This window comes from Schistocerca nitens, chromosome 4 (genome assembly GCF_023898315.1).
Source record: "Schistocerca nitens isolate TAMUIC-IGC-003100 chromosome 4, iqSchNite1.1, whole genome shotgun sequence".
Classification (NCBI taxonomy): Eukaryota; Metazoa; Arthropoda; class Insecta; order Orthoptera; family Acrididae; genus Schistocerca; species Schistocerca nitens.
The window spans coordinates 419,852,174-419,875,787 of record NC_064617.1 but is presented as its reverse complement, the minus strand read 5'-3'; the positions used below and the strand labels follow the sequence as shown (position 1 = coordinate 419,875,787).

At 39.1% G+C, this 23,614-nt stretch overlaps 1 protein-coding gene across 1 annotated transcript in view; it reads left to right on the top strand.

The window, feature by feature from the left end:
- The window catches only part of LOC126253230 (D-glucuronyl C5-epimerase B), a 122,011-nt gene that overhangs the window by 31,166 nt on the left and 67,231 nt on the right, over nucleotides 1-23,614 (top strand). The window contains exons 4-6 of the mRNA XM_049954418.1: nucleotides 1,684-1,855; nucleotides 8,269-8,496; nucleotides 17,915-18,087. Of these exons, the coding sequence (XP_049810375.1) occupies nucleotides 1,684-1,855; nucleotides 8,269-8,496; nucleotides 17,915-18,087 (573 nt within the window). The remainder of the gene's footprint in view (nucleotides 1-1,683; nucleotides 1,856-8,268; nucleotides 8,497-17,914; nucleotides 18,088-23,614) is intronic.

Sequence of the window (23,614 nt, the reverse complement as noted above, 5' to 3'; positions counted from 1 at the left end):
TTCGAAGAGTCCTTTGGCGGAACATGCTAGTGTTGACAAAATTTTGGTCATCGCTGCACTAAATGACATTGCAGCTGAACAGAGAGAAGATCTAGCATTGCTGAAAATGATAGGAGCCTTTAAGGAGAAGGAACCGAGAAAAGGGAATACCAATTAATACACAAAACTTTGTATAAGAGGAACGTTGATCCAATGGGATGGAAATGGTTGCTTGTCATCCCTGCTCATCTGTGGAATCAACCTCTTGGGGAAGATCACGAAGTCAACTAACAGGAATCGAAGGATAATAGTCTGCACTAACTTCTTCACCCGTTATGCTGTCACTAAAGCTATGATGACTACTGTACCTCTAGAAATTGTAAGGTTACATGTAGAAATTATTTTGTAGTGTGGGGCACTCATCATGAAAAAATTTTACATGAGACTAATGACAGAGGTAATTTCACATTGGCAACATCACCCACAGGATGACAGCTACCTGTCATATACAGACTAATGGCCTCACTGAGCACTTTAAAAGACAATGACAGATATGTTTTCAGTATACGTTGTTGCTGCACAGAGAGATTGGAACATCATAACCACCCATTGTGATATTCTCATACAGTACAGTACAGCAAAGCAAGACACTACTGGCTTCACTCCGTTTATTCTACATCGTGGTCATAAGGCCGAAGTGACAATGGATACATCATTCCTGTTTCATCTGGAGGATATTTAGGCTGACTACATAAAACACCTCATCACAGGAACAGAAGATGTAAGACAGCTGGTTTGCATGTGGATCTTGGGTGCCCAGGAGAAGTGCAGAGAGCATTATAATGGCATGGACCAGCCAGTGACGTGCAGACCAGCAGATCTGGTGCAGCTTTTCATGACTGTGTGAAAAGTGGGACTCGCAGAAAAGTAACTAAAGTGCTACTTCGGACCATAATGTATCCATTGTTGCTTGGTGGATGTCACATATGAAGTTCATCAAGGGTCAGCTGTGTCCTCTATATGAAGCCCTACTACAGTCATCAGGTGCTGATAGATGATTAGGTCTTCTCGTCCAAGGAAACTCCTGATCTGTTGATCTGCTGATTGGTCATGAAATTATGCTGTGATAACTTGACTAGAGTGCAGTGATCAAGATCCAAGCTGCTGTAGTCCGCTCCAGTAACAACCGCTGAAATTGCAGATAGCTGTTTCTCCTGGAGAAGGAGCAATGTCATGAGCTGTGCTGCCTATCTTGTGGAGTAGCACTTAGTGTCACTGGCTGGTGCGCTGTGGGTCACCAGTTAAAATCCCATTACCAGCAAATATTTGTTATTTAATATTTATCATTTCCAGAAAGTTTCAAAATTTATGTTTGTACCATCTGCATATTCTAGATATTCAAGGTTTGTATAAATAAAAACACTCTCTGTCCAGGAGTTCAGGTCTGTCCTGTCTGTACGTCGGTGTCTGTAATAAACGTGCTTTCAGTGCTAAGAGTTGTACTTCACTGTTGATAACCCTGCTCTGATTTGGACTTTACTGTGGTCACAACATGACACTATTTATGGTGTGAAAACCATGGCTTGGCTTATGTACCATTGCCAGGGATGTGCTTAGTTGTTTCATGAGATCTAAATATTTATGAAGTGTTCACATGCTTAATACAACTGTCTTAAAAATTTACAGTTTCTCTTGTATTTCTAGGTGTTTGGGAAACTTGCTACCTATGATGGGTATGAAAGATTTGAATGGTCTCATAGTTATTCCAAGATTTACAAACCTAAAGGAAAATATGATCCAAAAGGAGTGTTCATGTATTTTGAGAACTACAATGTCGAAGTTCGGGAGAGGGTCAAATGTGTCAGTGCTGTAGAAGGTATGTTGATCTCGTATCATTCCACATGGGAAAAATATATTAAAATAGACACAATAAAAAAACACACACACACACACAAATATCAAGCTTTTGCAACCCACGGTTGCTTCATCAGGAAAGAGGGAAGGAGAGGGAAAGACGAAAGGATGTGGGTTTTAAGGGAGAGGGTAAGGAGTCATCCCATTCCGGGAGCGGAAAGACTTACCTTAGGGGGGGGAAAAGGGACAGGTGTACACTCGCGTGCGCGCCCACGCCCACCCGCCCACACCCACCCACACACACTTTTTCCCCCTAAGGTAAGTCTTTCCGCTCCCGGGATTGGAATGACTCCTTACCCTCTCCCTTAAAACCCACATCCTTTCATCTTTCCCTCTCCTTCCCTCTTTCCTGATGAAGCAACCTTGGTATTTGTGTGTTTTTTATTGTGTCTATCTACCAGGACTTTCCCGTTTGGTAAGTCACAGCTACGTAAGGCGGGTGACCTTGAACGAGCTTCGCCTGGCTGCCGCCTAGAGGCGGAGGATTGCGCTATAGTTCTAAGCGCGATCCGCAGAATTGCTCCGTTTCTGGCGCCGCCATTGAGGTTTATAAGCGCGCCACTTTCTGCTGCGCCCAGTCTTATATATAATAGAGGGAAACATTACACGCAGGAAAAATATATCTAAAAACAAAGATGATGTGACTTACCAAACGAAAGTGCTGGCAGGTTGATAGACACACACAAACATACACACAAAATTCATATACAGACACAAGCAGACATATTCAAAGACCAATATATATATATATATATATATATATATATATATATATATACACCCAGTGACAGTGTTTAAACTTTGTACAATTCAGAACAGTCGTTGATCTAAAAACTTTTTTCCATTGTTTTATGACCTGTTTAGATCTATATGATATCACTGATAATCATCAGGCACATTTGTCTTCCTAAACTAGTATACAAAACATGAAAATCTAGTAAGCAAGATAGGCACCATCAAATGGTATAAAAACTTCAACGGCCTAGGTAAACAGAATTGACTCATTGGGTGTAGGGTCATCATCAGCATATTTTTGATAAATAATATAAAGTTGAGTTTGGTAAAATTGAAATACATTCAACATATTGTTTTACAGGTTGGGGAAAAGCAGTGAGAATTCCACAGGGTGAATAAAATCTTCCACACTGGCTATTAAAATACTACTTTTAATAAAAAGTCACTACCAGATTTGCATCAGTAGAGATACAGCTTCATGTGACAGCCTTTTTAAAAATCATTGTCAAGCAAAGTGGTTGCTTACAGCCACGTCCCATTGTTCATTGTCTAGATAAAACCAATAACACACTAAAAGCAGTTGTCTGTGCTTAAATTGAGTGGGACTGTGCAACATCATGCCACAGATATCGCAGAAGTGTGCACAATGCTGGCATAAACTGTACTGATGTACCGATCAGTAAAGTATATGCTGGTGCTGTGTACACTTGTATACTGTGTACAGCATGGTGTTGTGTTATGCTAGTCAGTTTAATCATAGCAACCACTTTTAGTATGCTGTTGGTTTTATCTAGATGAATGGTGGGGCTTGGCTGTAAGCAACCACTTTGCCACACCATGACTTTTGAAAAAATTGCCACCAGAAGATGCATCTCTACTGATACAAAACTGGTAGTGACTTTTATTAAAAAAGTATTTTAACAGCCAATGCAGAAGTTTTATTCATCATGTGAAATGTATTCAGTCTTTATCATACAGACAAGCAGCAACTGGTACATTTCAGAGTTGAAAGTCTGATAGTGTTGCAGTTTCATCTCTGCTAAAATAAGTATTGGTCAGTTAGTTCAAAAGTATAATTGGCTGCCCTGAAAGAGGAAACATTTAATACTCTGCTTACCATGCAATATCTCAAGCAGGAAGCAAACAAGAGCTTGAACAAATTCTGCTAAACAGTTTATGTCTATTTATAAAAATGTCTTCAAATCAGTCAGTTTCTTAAATTTCCATTAAAAAAATCACATTGTCATTTCCACGACATGTTATTTACCAAAAACAGGCTTCTGAGGCACATGGTTATAGCTTATAGAATTATAGATTCACACTGTTTAGCACATACTGATTGCACTGATTGCATCTCATGGACTGCACTCACTGATTGCACCAGAGAAACAAGAAAAAAATCGTTTTTCCATATGGACTTCGTGTGTAACATTCAACTTTCTAGCCGCAAGCCTTCTACTGGAAAATTTAAAAGTCTCCTTGTTGTACAAACATCTAACTAGCCCTCACAGTTGGGAATCTAAGTTAATACAATTTTTTTCTGTAGGTAAGGAAGGTTGATGCAGTGACATTAATGAGTATCATTTACTCCTACAAACATAAAAACTATAATTTTACAAGTGGGACTGTTGCAGCCTTTTGCTTCTGAAAGTGCCAATTCACATTATTATAATTACAAATATGAAAACTGGAACAGCTTTATTATGTTGTTTAATAAATATGGTGCTGAAATTCTAATCTATAAATTAAGCCAAAAGGAATGCTAATTTGTAGTGCATTTTACATCATGACTCCAGGTTTCTAACTGAAATACAGTACTGTTAAATTTAGCCTTGTAGCTTCTGTATTTTGGTGACGCTCAAAATTATAAGGAGAAAAGAATCCTCAGTTTTCTCTTAAGCTATTAATTGTACTGCCTTCTCAGGGTACTTTATTTCGGTATATATTTGAACACAACACAACACATCATAGTTATCATGATGTTTGTAAGGACACTGTTATAGATATCCTTGCCAGTAAACTACCTAGCAGCAGGTGCTAGTTGGCAAGCCTTAGCTTCTAGAACCTTCTGCAGTTTCCCACCTTTTCTGGCAGACGGGTTGATGACGATGTGAGTTGGTACCAAGAGCATTATGCAGAAGTGGGTCAGACTCAGTTGAGTGAGCACATAATGAAAAAACTGTTCATTGTAAATATTTGAAATTTAATTATAAAGTGTGTTATAGCACATTAAGAGAAATATTTCACTGGAATAGGAATGTTGACTTGTCCCTGGTGGTGGTGCGTTTTTTCCCCAAGATTGATCTTCTATATTGTCAGTATCATCAAAATTATTAATTTGGTAGAAAACAATTACAGCTACACCAGGTACAGTTAGGCTACAGTTCAGTTTTTTATGCGGTCATGGCTGAAGTAAATCTCTATCCTCATTGTCTGATTGCCAACAATTAGAGAGACACTTGGATCTTGTAAAGCTTTGGGAGTGAGCTTACACATCCTATTGCACATCGGCTTCTACAAGGAGGATGGGGAAATCTGTACACACTCAACACCCAGCATGACTCAGAATATCGCTATTGTGCTACAAGCTGTCTTGTTATGCACTCGTGCAGGCTTTACAAACATTATCGAATCGGCAACACCTTATCTATCTGTGATTTGTACTGTTCTGTTGCTGTGTAATTCCTTTCAGTGACTTAATTTTAAGTAAGGGGGGAATTACCTTGAACATAGAGCAGATGTTCATGTGTTACACTTCAGCAAATATTTGTGTTGGTTGGTACCCAAATTCAACTTTCCCCATAATCCACCTTCCCACAGTTTTTGATATGTCGCGCCATAATGTGGAACTTTTCATGATACTTCAAATGTAATGCAAAATATGTGTTAAACAACACCTTTATTTTGCATAACTTCCTGACTATTTGTCATACTTTACTTGGTCACTGGGCTCCCTAGTTCTGAAGTGGTAAAAGTCTGAAGACTTCGAACAGCTAGGATTCTGTGTCTGCCTACAGCCAACATTAGTGATCTAATGATAAGATGATAACAGTAATATGTGTAGCATTATAGCAGCAGTTACATAAGTGACTGTCATGTTAACTGGTTACTTCTTTCTTCATAATGAGAGGTGGAATTGCTTGGATGGGCCACACTGATTGGATAGCGAGAGGGGACCCCACGAATGGTGAAGGCAAGGATAGGGCACATAAAATTTACCAGAAAAAAATTACAAGTAAGAAAGACAGTTTAAGAATTAACCCAGAGAGGTACAGGAGTTCTACCCCTCGTGTTCCCATCTTCTGTCTGTGAGAAGAAGCATTTCCATAGATCCACAACTTTACTAAAACACTGTTGTCACAGTGTAATTTTGTCCAACTAGCATCATAAAGAAATGATTGTTACTGAGCAGATGGCTTAATGTGGTTTATGTGAGAACAGTGCTCTTGGTTCACACCATGGCTACTAGAACACACGGTAGGGGTCATGTGCAGGTGGGCTGTGAGCTGTGGTGTCACTGTGAACTCTCGCTGCACTGCACTGCACTGCACTGCACTGCTTTGAAAGCTTATTGGCATATGGTGCACACATGTTTAACTCATATGTAGCTATGAATGTAACCCAGGTTTTCCATGTTTTAGTATATTGCAGTTTTCGTTGTTATTATTAGGCTTTATATTAGTTGTCCTATTTTTGCTATGGTCAGTGAAATGTAGGTCCAAAGCCTCCAAATGATGTCAGTCATCTTGGAATGTGCTGCTTTTCTTCTGGTGTAAGAGGCTCACACAGGTTTAGACTACATAGACCCGTAGTACGGAGAAACCCCCTATAATGTCATTTTATTTTCTTAACTGTATTGATGGGTTTTATTATTCTATTCTCAATAATTATATTACAACTTTTTTTTCATTTCGTTAATAACATTGATTTTTCAAAACACTGAGGCCTAAATCAATAAAACCTAAACAAGAAAATTGCCTGATTCTTTTAATAGTGACTTCACTAGTAAGAGGATATTTAAATACGTCCCTGATAAAAGGTAACACTTGATAAGATAGACAACTTCAGATGACCAGTTTGTACACCATCATTTTGTAACCACTTGTTGTGAACAATCTGCAAAAGAGTCTTGAATCACTGTTTGAAGACCTTTTGACTTCAAAAACTCAGCACTACATTGAGAGAGATGATTCTGCATTCTTTTGCCTAATCTCTTTTATTTCTGTTCTGTAAATTCTAATTATTGGTGTAAGCATGCATTGTTGCATTCAGGCAGTGTTTGTTTCCACAGTTAACATTTTGCCTAGTAGTAATTTCTTCATTAGTTGGTAATATATTTACCTGTAAAATTTCTTCTACTTCTGTGCAGTAGCTTTGATCTTGTGCCTGGATATTTCTGTCATCAATACGCTCATTACAATGCTCAAAATCAGCACCGAAGGATAGTAAATTTTGATTTGGAACAGGATCAGTATTCATACTGTGTTTGGAAGGAATATTCAACAGTTAATTTTTCAAATCTCTTTCACAATCTGAACCAGTATAATGTATTGTGCACATACAAGCATTTTCAACTTGAAATGGATTAGCACAATTACAAGCATTTATCCATTTTCATTTTGTGACATTACTTTTAGGAAATACATGAAAATTAATTTATAACTCGCTTTTCTGCTGTGATTATTACAACTGGTAAGAGGGTATGAGCTCAGATTTGGCAGCTCTGTCGGGGGCACAGGATCAGCCCGGTGTGGCTCTGTTCTGTTAACTTCATGTCTTTACTTTCACCAAACCTTAAAATATTTCTTACTTTTGTGTGTCACTTATGTTTTTGTAGATACTTGGTACAAAGCAGCAAATACACATGTAGTGTTAGCATTACATGAGGAAGATACACCTAACTTATTCTCCCTTTACCGAGCGAGGTGGCGCAGTGGTTAGCACACTGGACTTGCATTTGGGAGGAGGACGGTTCAATCCCGCGTCCGGCCATCCTGATTTAGGTTTTCCGTGATTTCCCTAGATCACTTCAGGCAAATGCCGGGATGGTTCCTTTGAAAGGGCACGGCCGATTTCCTTCCCCATTCTTCCCTAACCTGAGCTTGTGCTCAGTCTCTAATGACCTCGTTGCCGACGGGACGTTAAACACTAATCTCCTCCATCTCCTATTCTCCCTTTATCTTCTCTCTCTCTCTCTCTCTCTCTCTCTCTCTCTCTCTCTCTCTCTCTCTGCAACAGTCATTGGGATGTACAGAGCTTGCTTCCTCCATTCCTCACAGCCCATTCTGTTAATGATCAAGAAAAGTAGGTGATTTAAAATTATGTAAATTTTTGACAGAACAATTGTGCACCTGTGTATGTGCTTCGCAAGAAAAGCATAGCTACTCCAGTCACATTTTGTGAAAAGTAGAAAAGTTTCATTAGAATTATGTTAACCTCGCATATGTGCTAACTACCATTTACTGAATGATCTTAACTATGCATCATATACCTTTCAAATAATGTCCATTTGTGTCTGAATTATTCACCATATTATTCCATTTTTGGTGGGGGCTAGATTCAGAGTTGCAAATAATAATTGAGACATTATTTTGTAAACACAACTGAATAAAATATATGTTGTTGCTTCTTTTCTTCTAGGAGTACCAGTGTCAACTCAGTGGCAACCTCAGGGTTACTTCTATCCCACACAGATAGCACAGTTTGGCTTAGCACATTATAGTAAAAACATGACCGAGCCAGAACCTCATCAAGTGGTTGTGGAGGATGGAGATAAAGAGAGAGGAAGTTGGAGAGTTCCTAAAGATGCTGAGCTTAATTATATAAAAAATGGCACAGGGAACTATATTGTCTGTTTTAAGAGCCAAGGTTAGCCCAGATATGAACTGCTTTTAATATTTACATTTGATGTTCTTAAAGAGTGAACATTGAGAAGTGAATGTAGCATAAGTACTTACGTGGCTCCAAATATTTTGACATAGATAACACCAGTGAATTTTACTGTTGCTGAATTTTACTAGGTTCAGGACAAAATAAATGAAATCCATCCCTAACTTTTTATTTCAGTTCTATGCATTGCATGAAATAAGCATATGACTACTTGTCATTAGCTGCGCTTTGAACATTGAGAAAGGTGGATAATGTTCACAGTTAGAGGGTAAGACACTGTAAAAGGAAAGATAACTGCTGGCAATATGAAATAAGGAACTCTGTGCTTTTCTTTCCTTTATTTGATGACTGAATTTCCTGTGCCATTGAAACATCTCTTAACTTTCACACTTTGGTATTGTCAGTTTAGAAAAACTTTACATGTTATATCTGGGTAATAAGTTCCTCTTAGACAAAGTCACACATTGTTTCAGCTGAAACTTTTATGTACTTTATTAACTTCTGATCTGTATTAGTGTGGGGAACTGCTAGTATTACAGAAAAATTTGAAAAAAGTCAAAGTATTATGTTACAGGATATTTAAGTACAACAGTTGCTCAGAAAGTAATACACAGCATTTTTTTTTCTCTCTCTCAGCTGGAAAAAAATGCTATGGGTGCGAAATGTTACGTATGTATTATTTGAAGTCTCCTGAGTGAGTGTGCCAAGTTGCTGTCACTTCCGACATAACATACCTGCAGGACAGTTTCAAAATGGCGTCTGTACGAATTTCTCACTTCAGAGAAATAAACTGTGGGGAGTATTCACAAATGCTTGTACAAAGTCTATGGAGCAACTGCTGTGGACAGAAGTACAGTTAGTTGCTAGGCACGGATGATGTCATTAGAAGGCGGTTCGGTGGAGTTCCACGATTTGCAGCAGTTGGGGAGACCATCCATGACTGTCAAACCTGACATGTTGCAGTGAGCTGCTGATGTCATTCGTGAGGACAAACGCCACTAAATGATGCCATTTATGGAAGACATTTTGAGGGCAATGACAAGGTGATTCACACAGTGAAGCACTGGCTCCACTACCAGGAGTAGGTTTGGTACCGACAGGGCATACACGCTATTGTTTTGGGCTGGAGGAAGGCCATAGAATGGGATGGAAATTACATGGAAAATAGGGTGTGTGTAGATAAAACACTATTCTTTCATGTGTGTAATTCTTATTATGTTAAATAAAGAATTGTTGAAGGAAAAAAATGTGGTGAATTACTTTCTGGATGACCACATACTAAAACTGAGATTGAAATGAATCGAATCTGCAGAATAGCTCAATTGAATTCCCCATCTATATCTCTGTACGTGAAATCCCAAAACTAAACGCCATAGCATTCTGTTTGTTGCCCACAGTATTATTGCACCTGTGAGTAGGGGACTTCAGTCAGCTTATCATGAGTCAGTGCGGAATCGAGGTTGCAGAGGAAAGGAAGAGTGGTGCAACTACAGTTATGCAATGAAAACTGCACCATGTTAGTGCTTAGAGTTATGGAGCGAATAGTCCATCGCACAAGGGGTAGGTGCCAAATACTTCATCTGCTGTATCTTCATCTGCTGTATCTTTATCAGTGGAATCCTTTCCAGTTTCATCTGGTGTCTCAGTTTCTATACCACTGTTATTGTCGTGCTGCAAATTCGCCTTCCCTCTCCAGACTAACACTGATTATTATATTCTCTGTTAGTTCTTCCATTAACCCATTTCTGTGCCAATAATCATTTTCAAATCCTTTTACATGTCTGCAAGTTTTTAGCCAATCATATTGGGTAATCTTAGATAAAGAGTCTGTAGTTATTTTTTTTAGGATAGTTAAATTAATGAAAGGAATTTTTTTCCCCTGGAATTTCTTGTTTCATTTTATGTGCAATTATCTCTATAGGGTTCAAATTGCAGTGATGTGGTGGGAGCCTCAGAACAGTATATCCCTTAGGCTTTAAAACTGCATCTGTCTTAGAAACAGACTTTGGCTTATTATAATGCATAATTTGTAAAAGCTCATTTCTTGTTAATCCATTTCAAAACTGACTTTGTTTGGAATGAGGCATTCAGTTAAGTACTTTTTGAGAGTTGCAGTAGTGGTGGCTTTATTTGTCTGAACAGTATGATAACAGTGCATTATTAAGACCAACAATACTACCAGCTGGGATGTGATGAATCAGTTTCTCTTCTAACCAACTGTGATAAGCATCCCCATTCATATCATGGTCATCACCCGGAATTTCTTCAAGCTGCCAACACGTTTTCATAGTATAATGCATATGCATCCACATTTCATCCATGAACTCTGCTGGTTTACATGGTCCCTTTCCATTATTTGTGATTGTTCTCAAGTATTCCCCATGTTTTACAACAATTTCTAAAGTTCAGATAGCATGGTTCTCATATTTTTACAGTTTTTGAAATGAAATCCTATCTCTTTTAAAATTTTCTGAAATGTTTCCCCTTCCCCCATGAAAATTTCTCAGTTTTTTGAAAACATAAGCAGTGTACTCAATGTTGGTATTTCCTTCTTATGCTCATAATACTCCAAAAATTTTCTTAGAATAAGTGCTTTATCAAAGTTGTCTAGAGAAACAACTTTTCTAGAATGCCTTTATTTTCTAGGAGTTTTCACTTTTTCTCTGGTTTCTTCACTTTGTTAAAATCTTTAAAAAATTATTTTACACGTCTTTGTCACTTCCCTACCATTTTTGCCTCCAACAAGATTGCTTTCTATTGAGTTATTGTTACCTGAATCTCCTTTTTTTCTTCCTGGTAAAATTGTTCATCTTCCAATGTCTCCCACTTTCAGGGGTATTGACGATTGCGGATAACACTGCACTGCACCACTGATAATATCATGCGAGGACCACTGATCCACTCGCTGCTACGTGCAGAACTGACCTGAAAGCATGGACAGCGTAATGTGTTTTCCTTACTCACCACTACACTTGTTTACTTTCACGTCATGGCCTGTTCCTGATAACAGCCATGGAAGGCTGAGTGCAGTAATATCATGGTTGGGTAGTAGAAAGTCCTAATTTCCATTTACTCCCTGTATAGTAAGATTCAGCTGAATTATAGTTAGCAAACAGTGAGAAAGCATGGGGCTGTCAACCCAAAATCTATTTGGGCCAGTGCAAGAGTAGATCCAATAATTAATAAGGAAATATGATTGCTTGGGCACTACTATGGATAGTATAGTAAATGAATAATCATACCCAAAATAGAGAAAAGGCCATAACCCACCACAGCACTAAAACTGCACAAGTTTGGGGTGGCTAAGACTGGTCACCAAAATTAGATATATTTGCTCCAAATACACCAGTGGGCAGGTTTCATCAAGTTATAAAGACCAATGTTGTAAATTTTGTGACCTTCACCAATCATTTTTAACATTCATAGCTGCCAAATTATGACATAGATGTGTTTTATGGACCTTCATAATTTTTCCGTGGTATGAGATAGAGCCTTTGGAGAGGACTGGGAACAGTGTAACACAAATGGAACTTCATCAAATAGGAACAAGATAAAAACACCTCAGATTGCTGCCCTGCCATCAGGAGAAGAGGTCCCACAATTGTCTGCCCTATTGTAAAAAAAAAAAAAACCTATAGACTCTTATCAGGGCTCAGGATGTTAACCTTCAGCATCACAAGGCAGGCGACACTGCTAATTCAATTTAATGTAGGATTTATCACAGCACAGGTCTTTGTTGCATTGTTGCAGTTTCACCTGTGAGCTTTGGTAGTTTAGTTTTTGAATCTCTGGGTGTTAATCTAGTTTATTAGACACAGTTCTTGCATTTTCAACAGTGTGCGCAATAGTGTTTCAACCCATGTGTCGATAGTCATGTGTTCATTTGTTTTGAAAACTAGTAATTGCCATTTGAGAGTAGTCAGTCAGTCAGTCAGCTGCTGCCGCTGCCAGCCAAGGCAGAGCAATGACAGGTAAGTAACCAATTTTGTGTCATTTTATGAGTTCCTAACTAAGAGTGAATGACGTAGTTTCATCTGCATACTTTTGCAGCTTATTTTTGAATTTCTGATTGTTAATGTAATGTTTACTAGACACAGTTCTAGCATTTTTGGCAGGGTCTACAGTAGAGTTCCGCAGCACATTTCGATAGTCCTTTGTTTGTCTGTGTAGTTTTCCATGTACTTTAATACAGATAGGGACTGTGATAGCTGTGTGTTGATGTGAGCTGAGTTAGTAACACTTTGCTCTCAGCTCGAAGCTGTTTTGGATTTGGTTACACAGCTTGAGGCTGAGGTACATGGGTGTCACTGTTGTGGGCATTCCATTGGGATCCAACGGACATCAAGCACAACCCACGAGTCTGCCAGTCGATTCACACTGGTGGCCAGCCCAGTGACTGCTCACATTGAGGTTGGCCCCTACCTGTTGTCACATGGGAGGTCGCCTCGAGGTATGGCAGCCTGCGAAAGACTTCCCAAGGAGGCCGAATGTGAGGCCTCCCCGGTTAGTCTGACAAACTGATTCCAGGTGCTGTCTGTGGCTGACACTGTTGCACAGTCAGATACTGTTGCTTGTCCTGTTTCAGAGTAAACCTCTCAGCCTGCAAGATCTGCACAGTCACAAAGGGTGGGATTATTGGTAGTTGGGAGCTCCAGTGTTGGGCGCATTAGGGGGCAACTTAGGGACATGGCTGCCAAGGAGGGGAAGAAAGCCAATGTGCATTCTATGTGCACACCAGCTGGAGCCAATCCAGATGTGGAACAGATCTTTCAGATACCACGAAGAGCACAGGGTGCAGCCAACAACAGGTGGTGGCTCATGCTGCTAACAGTGATGAGTGTCGCTTTGGATCGGAAGAGATTCTCCCTGGTTTAGAGGGCTATCAGAGCCGAGATGAAAGCAGAGCTCACCATTTGGAGCATAGTCAGTAGGAACGATTGCAGACCTCTGGTACAGAGCTGAATCAGAGGCTCAGATGGTTCTGCGACTGTGTAGGCTGCAGATTCCTAACAATTCTAAATTTTCATAGTTATGGTGGGGAAACTAAAACAGCTTCAAGTTCTAATAGAAAGCACTTATGCTCAAATTGTTATATACATTGAAAGCTGGCTAAAGCCGGAGATAAGTTCAGCCGAAATTTTTGCGAAGGGCCTAACAGTGCTTGGAAAGGATAGGGTAAATACAATTGGCAGTGGTTTGTTTGCTGCATGTAAAAGTAATTTATCTTGTAGCAAAATTGAAGTAGGTAGTTCCTCTGAGTTAGTGTGGGTAGAGGTCATTCTTGGCACTAGAATAAAATAATAATTGGATCCTTTTACTGACATCCCAACTCAGATGATAAAATTACTGAAAGGTTCAAAGAAAATTTGAGTCCAATTTCAAACACATGCCCAACTCGGGCAATTACAGTTGGTGGTGACTTCAATTTACACTTGATATGTTGGTGAAAATACATGTTTAAATCTCGAGGTACGTGTAAAACATAATCTGAAATTGTGCGAAATGTATTCTCTGAAAATTATTTCAGGCATTTAAAGAGCCCACTTGAATGGTAAACAGTTGTGAAAACACACTAAACCTCTTAGAAACAAGTAATCCTATGCTAATAATGAGCATCAAAACAGATACAGGGTGAACATAAGGTTGTCATAGCGAGACTGAATACCATAACTACCAAATCCTCGTAAAATACACGAAAAATATAAGTATTCAAAAAAGCAGATGAAAATTCACCTAAAACTTTCCTTAGAGACAATTTGCACTCCTTCCAAATTAACAGTGTAAGTATAAACCAGATATGGCTTAGATTCAAAGAAATAGTATCAACAGCAATAGAGAGATTTATACCAAATAACTCCCTCATGTTATACAAAATGGGTCAGAACACTGTTGTAGAAACAATAGAAAAACATGCCAAATTTGAACGAATGCATGGTCTCCAAGACTGGCGATATTTTGCAGAAGATCGAAACTTATCGCGGACTGCGATGCAAGATGCTTATAATAATTTTCACAATGAAACTTTGTCTTGAAACCTTGCAGAAAATCCAAAGAGCTTCTGGTCATATGTGAAGTATGCTAGTGGCAAGACACAGTCAATGCCTTCTCTGCCTGACAGCAATGGAAATATTAGGATGACATTGCTGCTACAGCGGTTTTCTGAACACAGTCTTCTGAAACTCCTTCACCAAAGACAAAGTAAACACCACAGAATTTGAATCTAGAACAGCTCCCAATATGAGTAACTTAGAAGTAGATATCCTCGACATAGTGAAGTAACTTATATCACTCAATGACAGCAACTCTTCCAGTCCAGACTGTATACCAATTGGGTTCCTTTCAGAGAAAGCTAATGCAATAGCTCCATACTTAACAATCACATACAACTGCTCGTTCGATTAAAGATCCATACCCAAAGAATGGAAAGTGCAGAGATCACACCAATATTCAAGAAAGCTAATAGGAGTAATCCACTAAATGTTGGCCCAAATCATTAATGTCAATATGTAGCAGGATTTTAGAATGTATGCTATGTTTGAACATTATGAATTAAGAGGGTGGTTTGAAAAGGTCTCAGAATCATCGCGGGAGGTCAGTGACAGCATAAAGAGTTGTTCACGTGTTATTCATTGGACTGTCAACTGTAAACATGTGCCACGTCAGTGCTCTTCGAAGAGAGCTGTGGTGGTGACATAGATATGTTGTTGTTCCCGCATAGTGATTTGCGAAGATGGAAAAAAATCGAGATTCGAGCAGTGATTAAGTACTTCGTAAAGAAACGTATGAAAGCAAAGGAAATTCACGCTGCTTTCCAGAATACACGGTGTGAGTATGCTCCTTCATATTCAACTGTTGTACTATTTGATTATGAGCCACTTGTGAGGCACTGTGTCAAAAGCCTTCTGCAAATCTAGAAATATGCAATCAATTTGAAACCCTTTTCGTTAGCACTCAGCACTTCATGTACGTAAAGAGATAGTTGTGTGCCTCAAGAATTATGAATTCTGAATCCGTGTTGAATGTGTGTCAGTTGACTGTTCTCTTCGAATATTGTCCCAGTTATGCAACTCGGTTCATGATTTCCTGTTAGAGAGGTCACAGTTCATAGTAACTGATGGAAGGTCGTCGAGTGCAACAGAAGTGATTTCTGGCATTCCACAGGGTAGTATTATAGGCCTTCTGCTGTTCCTTATATTTAGGAGACAATCTAAGCAGTTGTCTTCAGTTGTTTGCAGATGAGCTGTCATTTATTATCTAGTAAAGTCATCAGAAAATTAAAATCAATTGCAAAATGATTTAGACAAGATACCTGTATGGTGTGAATATTGACAGATGACCCTAAATAATGAAAAGTGTGAGGTCATCCATATGAGTGCTAAAATGAATGCTTCAACTTCAGTTGCACAATAAATCAGTCAAATATACTGGCCATAAATTCAACTAAATACCTGAGAATTACAATTACAAACAACTTAAATTGTAAAGAACATATAGGAAATGTTGTTGGGAAGGTGAACCAAAGAGTGGATTTTATTAGCAGAACACTTAGAACATGTAACAGATCTAGTAGAGAGACTGCCTACACTATTCTTGTGTGTCCTCTTTTGCAGTACTGTTGTGATGTGTGGAATCCTTACCAGCTAGGATTTACGGATTACATCAAGAAAGTTCAAAGAAGGGCAGCACATTTTGTGTTATCAAGAAAAAGGAGAGAGTGTGTCACAGGCACAATAAGGATTTGGGGTGGACATCATGAAGATAACGATGTTCCTCGTAGCGGCAGAATCATTTTACGAAATTTCAATCGCCAACTTTCTCCTCCAAATCCAAAAATACTCTGTTGACAGCATCCTATATAGGGAGAAAATGATCAGCATAATAAAATAAGGGAAATCAGAGCTCACACAGAAAGATGTAGGTGCTCATTTTTTCTGCACACTGTTAGAGAGTGGAATAATTGAGAATAAACCCTGTGTCAGGCACTGAAGTGCCATTTGCAGAATATCCCTGTAGATGTAGATGTAGATTGTTCTAATTTTCCTCACTGATAAAACTCCTGAGATATTAGGTCTGGTGTGTGCAAAGCCCATTCTGTTTTTCCATAATCACATAATGACTAATCAGAGGATCTCTCAGTATTCTGTTAACAAGGTCTGTAATTATCTGTGTGAAATTGGTAGGACACCAGTCATGTTGGTACTACACTGGTTGCCATACATTCAGTGGGATGTCTTCCAATAATTGAAGCAGTATACCTTTTAAGATCCGTGGATACTTGTTTTATTTATGGGACTTTAAATTCCCACAAAGATCAGTGATGCAATTCTTCAAAAGCCTGCATCATAGGTTGGCGAACTGAGAATGGTTTAATATTCTACTTCCTTCAGTAAGTGTCGATTTTCAACTGATTAGTAGTACACAGAGCGAAGACTCTGATTTTCCAACAGTTTATAATGATGTTTCATCAGTGAACAAAATCGTGTATAGAAATACCACCTCAATTTTCAGTTTTTGCAGACACCATTTGAAGAACTGTAATGGATTTTGAGTCATGTGGGATTATGTGGAAAGGATGAAATGTATTGAAACATGGTATTTGTAAAACACTCCTTTATTTGATCCCAGTCGCACGTTCAATGTGCCTAGTAGTGTTGGAGTGTTGTGTGGATTGTATGTTACCACTGCTAAAACCACTGCTCTAACAGCAGAGCACAGACTTCAAATGCATAGGTAAACACACAAACCATACTGGAGGTAAGTGTTTGGCATTTGCTTACATTTTATATGTTAGGGCAGATATTTGTGGCACCACTTTTCCTGATGATGGGATGGTATTTGCAGTACTATTTTGTAACTATTTAATCAAGTTTCACACTTAAAATATCTTGGAGTCTTCTTCAAATCCCCTTTTCAATGCCACAGAAAAAAAAGTACATAATTCCATTTTATTAAAAAAAGAAGTTGATGTCGTAATTTGGCACCTGAAAACACTAAAAATTAATTGCATATGTCAGAAAATTCGCCACTGCTTTCTACCGTAATTTTAATGAGAAAATTAACCAAAAAACTTGTGTAATAAGTACTAAGTAATATTTCTGAAAATGATACTTGGAAATATATTGTTATTTAGCATGACATTTCTCATAGTGTACCACCTGTTCAATACATTGCATCCTAGGAAAGATAGCACCCACTGCACAATTTTATTAGAAAAGAACAGAGAAGACAAATTTTTTTTTAACTTTTACAGATCTAATTTTCACAATAGTACATCAACCACATAGTTCTGTGTTGGCACACTTAAATCATTAACCAGTTATTGTACTGTGATTTTTTGGTTATAGGAAATAAACTATTTATGCTTATTTTTATGAATAAATTCTACTCTTTGTTGTAGAAAACATTGTAGATGGTGTCACAATACAGCTTGATCATGTTATGGATTTGGTACTGAGCCTTAACTTCAAACTCGAGGGCAATGGTAGTTTCACAGTGACACTGCAGAATCGTGAGAAGCATGAGTGGTTCTATCTACACTACATCAGCTCTGACCTCCTTATATCTGCCCAGGTAATAAATTTTTAGCTTGGAGATATTTGTTTGCTTCTGTTTTGGCTGCACAATATAACTGTTAATAAAATAATTATACAAATAATGTATACTAATTTGAGTTGTTGTTGTGCTTAGCAGAAAGAAACAAATCTACTTTCTGTACATACAGGGTGCGGTGCTTAAATCTGGACAGATTTCAGTTTGGATTACCCCCCATATTGTAGTTCTTTTAGAGGTCATGATTAATGTTTTTGAAAGCCATATGCATCTAGTAAACAGTCAGAACCTCAAAATGGCCGAGATGTTACAGACAACTCCAAGCCCAACCAAATCAGCGACTATTGAAAGTCTTCATGCTGGGCGTGAAATAGGTTGAATCTTCAGGTACCCGAGATCAACTGTTTGATATAGTGGCCAAGGTATAATGCTTCAGAGAAGTCTGGGGAATGTTCTGCTAACCCAGTGAGGAAACCTCATTCAAGGAAAAGTGTGTCACGAACATGGCAGCCATCGAAAAGGCTCAGGTGCTGCTTTCTGAGAACCTGGGGCAATTGCTGAGGAAATTGGCATCGATATTGAATATCAGCAAACATACAATACATCGTATGGCGGAGAAGGACCTCATACAAGCCATTTAGTCCAAAACTAGCTCTTGGATAACACCGACATGTTCTGCCCCCAAATAGCCCGAATTTTAACCCTTTCGACTTTGCTTGGAGCGTAGTCGAAAGAGCTACAAATAAAACGAGGCACCCTAGTGTTTTACTTCTACACACCACTATCGAAGCAACATTTCGCGAAATGGACAGCGCTGTTTCAAAGTGTGCATTTGATCACTTCAGGACAAGATTGGAGGCAGTCATTGCAGCTGAAGGGGGTTACATCGAGTAATGTTACTCTTGAAAGGTACCACTACTTATATGTAAAAGGATTTGCATTTGTATTTTGTTTTAATAAATTTGGTTTTAAAAAAATTTTATTTGTCTGAGTTTAAGTGCAGCACCCTGTATGTATTAACATGACATAGTATTTGAATGATAAAATATCACCAGTTGGTGTTCCTACAACTGTCAGAATGTGTTTGAGTGAACTACCACCTTATGTTAAACAAGTAACATTTTTGTAGCATAGAAAATAGTGATAAAATGTTAATGTTATGAAGAATGGAAATGCTTCTACAAGAAAGACATAAAAGTAAATGTTGTTTGCATGAAATGTACTGATTGGCTCTTTTTTTTTTTTCAAATCTCACAGCTAAAGGATGGTAGGAGGACCAGGGTTGTTATTTGCTAGATTCCAAATGATAAAAATAAACTAAAATAATGAGATCATGGAAGGTTAGCAGATGAAGTAAAAAACTAAAATAAAAAAAATCCAGAAGCAATAATGTGTGCATGGTTGAAGACTGTAATGCAATGGAAAGTTTAGCTGAAACCTTTATCCAGCAGTGGAAGTAAGATGGAGAAGGTGGAGGAAGAAAGTATATTGATTGTGTGATTGTGATATCCATGTTTAGAAGTTAAATTATTGTCACATAGAATCTGGAATAAAGCGTCAGTTATGAGAACTAACACTTCAAACTGAAATTGTGTGTATTGAGCATACACAAAGTACATGAGGAGCTGAACAGCCTGCATCAGCAAAAGCTGCTCCCATTTATAGGTAAAAGGAAATTTCTAGCAAATTACAATGTTTGTAAAAACACAGAATGACAAAACAAGGGAAGTGCCTAGACGACATAGTCAGTTGTCGATGTAACTTTGTACATGTACGCACCATAGGCAGGTATGTAAGTGATTAGACTTGAAATTCTCTCTGACAGGTGGGATGGCCATCAGGGGACTTGAGTGTTTTTCATGCCAAGTGTTGTAGAATGTGTAAGTGGCAAGAACAGTGCTGAATATTGAGTGATCAATGTGAAGAGCACAGAGATGCTGTGCATTTGCGTAAGACAACTCTATTGCCACCTGACAGTGTTTCAAAAGGATATTCATTGTGGGTTTCCATTTGCCCGGCTGGTCAAATCGTGCAATATCAACATTATTGGGGCATTTGGATGTGACTGTGGCCCCTGTATTGGACTGCAGGAGAATGTGAGGCTAGGCAGGCATGTTACCGTGTTGTACACAGAGCACTTCATAATCCCGAAGCATCTGCACACGCCATCCGAGAATAAATAATGGTGTCATTTCACACCATTAGCTGGAGACTAACAATAACCGGACTAGGGAATTAACATCCCATTCGTAGGCTGTCATTATCACCACTACACTGTCAGCTGCATTTAGACTTGTCCTGTGACCGGAAAATATGGGCTGCTGCCGAATGGCTTCACATTGTGTTCGGCGACGAATTGCACTTGTTCACTACTGTGCTTGATAATTATCGCCAAGTATGGCAATAATCTGGGTAGAGGTCCCTTTCTTCCAATGTTTTGATGTAGTATGGCAGTGTTACTCCTGGCGTTACAGTATTAGGGAGCCATTGGGTGTGAAATCGGGTCGTGGATGGTAATGGTTGAGACACTCTGATGGCCAAACAGTACACCATGGACATCCTGTGTCCTCACATGTTAACTCTTGTGCAATAGTATCATTGTGCCATTTTTCAGCAGGATAATGCAGACTCTACAAACAAACAAAGTTTCCAGGCAGACATAAAACAATATCAACTTTATTTTAACAAATATATAAGTCTGCTTCACATTAAGTCCACTAGTGTTACTAATTAACCGAAAGAACATAAAGATCACCTATAATTTCATGAATTGTCTTGAGAGTGTCTGGTAAACGGATAAATCTAGAAGTTACATTTCCAGTGATGACTGCTGTCACCACTGAGCAAAATTACAACAGATTCAAAGTACAGGTGGACCTCAAGGGAGTGGCTTTCCATTAATTACAAAGACTACATTCAATAAACCAGCTGATACCAATTCCTTGCACACGAGTCCACATAGGTCATGTTGTAGAGGCAGAGGCTCATCACTGACTGATGGCTGCTCATTGTCGTGGTGAAGGGGCATAGTCCTGATAGAGGTGGCAACTGGAACTGGCTTGCAGAGGCTTGTGACACCGCATAGACAGAAGGATGTGGCACAGTCTACTTGCTGGCCCATGATAGAGTGGAAGCGAATGGTGCCATGCTCACTGTGCTTCCTAGTGGTTACACAAGTGCCAGATGTAGGCTAAGGGAGTGCCGCTTCAAGTAGTATGGCTGTTGGAGATGCCCAGAGGCCCTGTTTTTGTATCTTTCCACCATTTTGGTGATCGTTATTTAAGGAGAGCCCCAACATTATTCTGTAAGCATTTTGAAAGAGTTACCGAACAGTTCTAGCAAATCTAGGTGCCGTTGTCAGTTCTCCTCATGCCAACTAATTGAAAGCAATCTGCCTCAGATCTGCGCATGCATACAGCAATGCCACAATGGCATGAACCCGAATCAGCTAACAGGCGACAAAGGCTGTAACACTCCGATTTTTAATGTATCCCGCTCGATCGGGATCTGAATAGCAGCCCAGATAAATAATTAATTGATGTGACCGTGTACCTAATGGAGCTGGCAATCGGATTTGACTGCTACGGAGTTGTTACATTCCATTTTGTCCTTCTCAAATGCTGTAATAATGAAATGTCTGGTGACAAGAAGAACGCCAACACAGCTTCATTAATCAAGATCCTATATTCGTCTCAAAAACGCAAGAAAAGGAGACAGCCACTGCCTTCGTCATACATGTTTAATTACGGCTAATCTCAGCACAGGCTTCTTCGTTATTCACAATCGTCACACGCTAAATACAATCACTGCAATCCAAATGATGCCGGCGCGGTAGACGCGAAACCACAAATATCGGCACAGAAATATCACTGATCACTCTCGTAATTATACTTTTTCACTTTCCCGTATTATTCTAACACAAAGGGGTTAAACTGCGGCGATGGCCACTCCCTTTGTCGGTACAGCCTTGCATTACATCAACAGGCCTCCACCCGCTCGGCCCGCAACCCGGAAAACTGACTTCAACTCTACACTCGTTCTCGCAACCCGACACTATCGATTGTTTGCCCTGTTGACCTGTGCCGAGTGCAAACTTATAGTAAGGGCCTACGGACCCCTTACAAGGCACACCATTCTTCACAGTACTGAAAAGTTTGGTTAGAGTATGTAATACTCTTCAAATGTCACTGATCACATGCTTCCATGAATGAATGATGGTGATAGGATATTGACTGTGTTCTGGATACTGTCAAAAATGCCACATTATGTCATTTTACGAGGGTGGTTTGAAAAGTCTTCGGAATCATCACGAGACATCACTGCTAGTGCAACAAGTTTCTCATCTGATATTCATTGCCTGTAAACACATGCCATGTCAATGCTCTTGGAAGAGAGCTGTGGCAGTGACATGGCTCTGTTGTTGTTCCTGTGTACTGATTTGCAAAGATGGAAAAAAATAGAGATTCGAGCAGTGGTTAAAAACTTCGTAAAGAAAGGTGTGGAAGTGAAGGACATTCATGCCGATTTCCAGAATACACTGAGGGACTCTGCTCCTTCATAATCAACTGTTGTCAAGTGGACAAATGAATTTAAATTTGGTTGGGAGAGCTTAGATAGTGAGCCGTGCAGTGGTCAACCAAGATGTGTCACTACTCCAGAAATCATTGGAAAAGTGCCTAAAATGGTCATGGAGGATCACTGATAGAAAGTGCATGAAATTGCTCAGGCTTGCCAGATGTCATCTGAAAGGCTATGTCACATTTTAAGTGAAGAATTAGAAATGAAAAAATTATCTGCAAGATGGGTGCCATGACTCTCAATGGTGGATCAAAAATGCATGAGAATGGACATATAGGAACAATGTGTGGCCCATTTTAGTTGAAATGAACAAGATTTTTTGGGCCGGTTTGTGACGACAGATGAAACTTTGGTGCACCACTATACCCCAGAGACAAAACAACAGCTAAAGCAGTGGAAACATGCTGATTCTCTGCCATCAAAGAAAGCAAAGACAATTCCTTCTGCGGGAAAGGTCGTGGCATCAGTGTTCGGGGATGTGAAGGGGATTCTGTTGGTAGGTTATCTCCCCACTGGGCAAACAATTACTGGAGAATACTATGCTAACCTCCTGGACAAATTGCAACAAAATGTACACAAAAAAAAAACGCCAGGTTTAGCAAGGAGGAAAGTCATCTTCCATCAAGACAGTGCACGCCGAAACACACGTGCCGTCGCCGTAACAAAATTACGCGAACTAAGATATGAATTGTTGCCACACCCTCCCTGTTCATCTGATATGGCTCCGTCAGACTTCCATCTCTTCCCAAAAATGAGAAAGGCAACAAACTGCAGTGCCAAAAGTGTTGGGTTCACATACTGCTGGGTACGAAAATATTTTCTTCCTCTTTGTGTTTGTAACACATTATGAGATTGAGACTTTGTTAATTGTCGAAGTTAAGTTTTTTTGTTATTTACTCGAAAGAGCACATTTTTCAGTAATGAGTATCTTCAATTTCATGACATCCACATGTTTAAGAAATGAAAGATG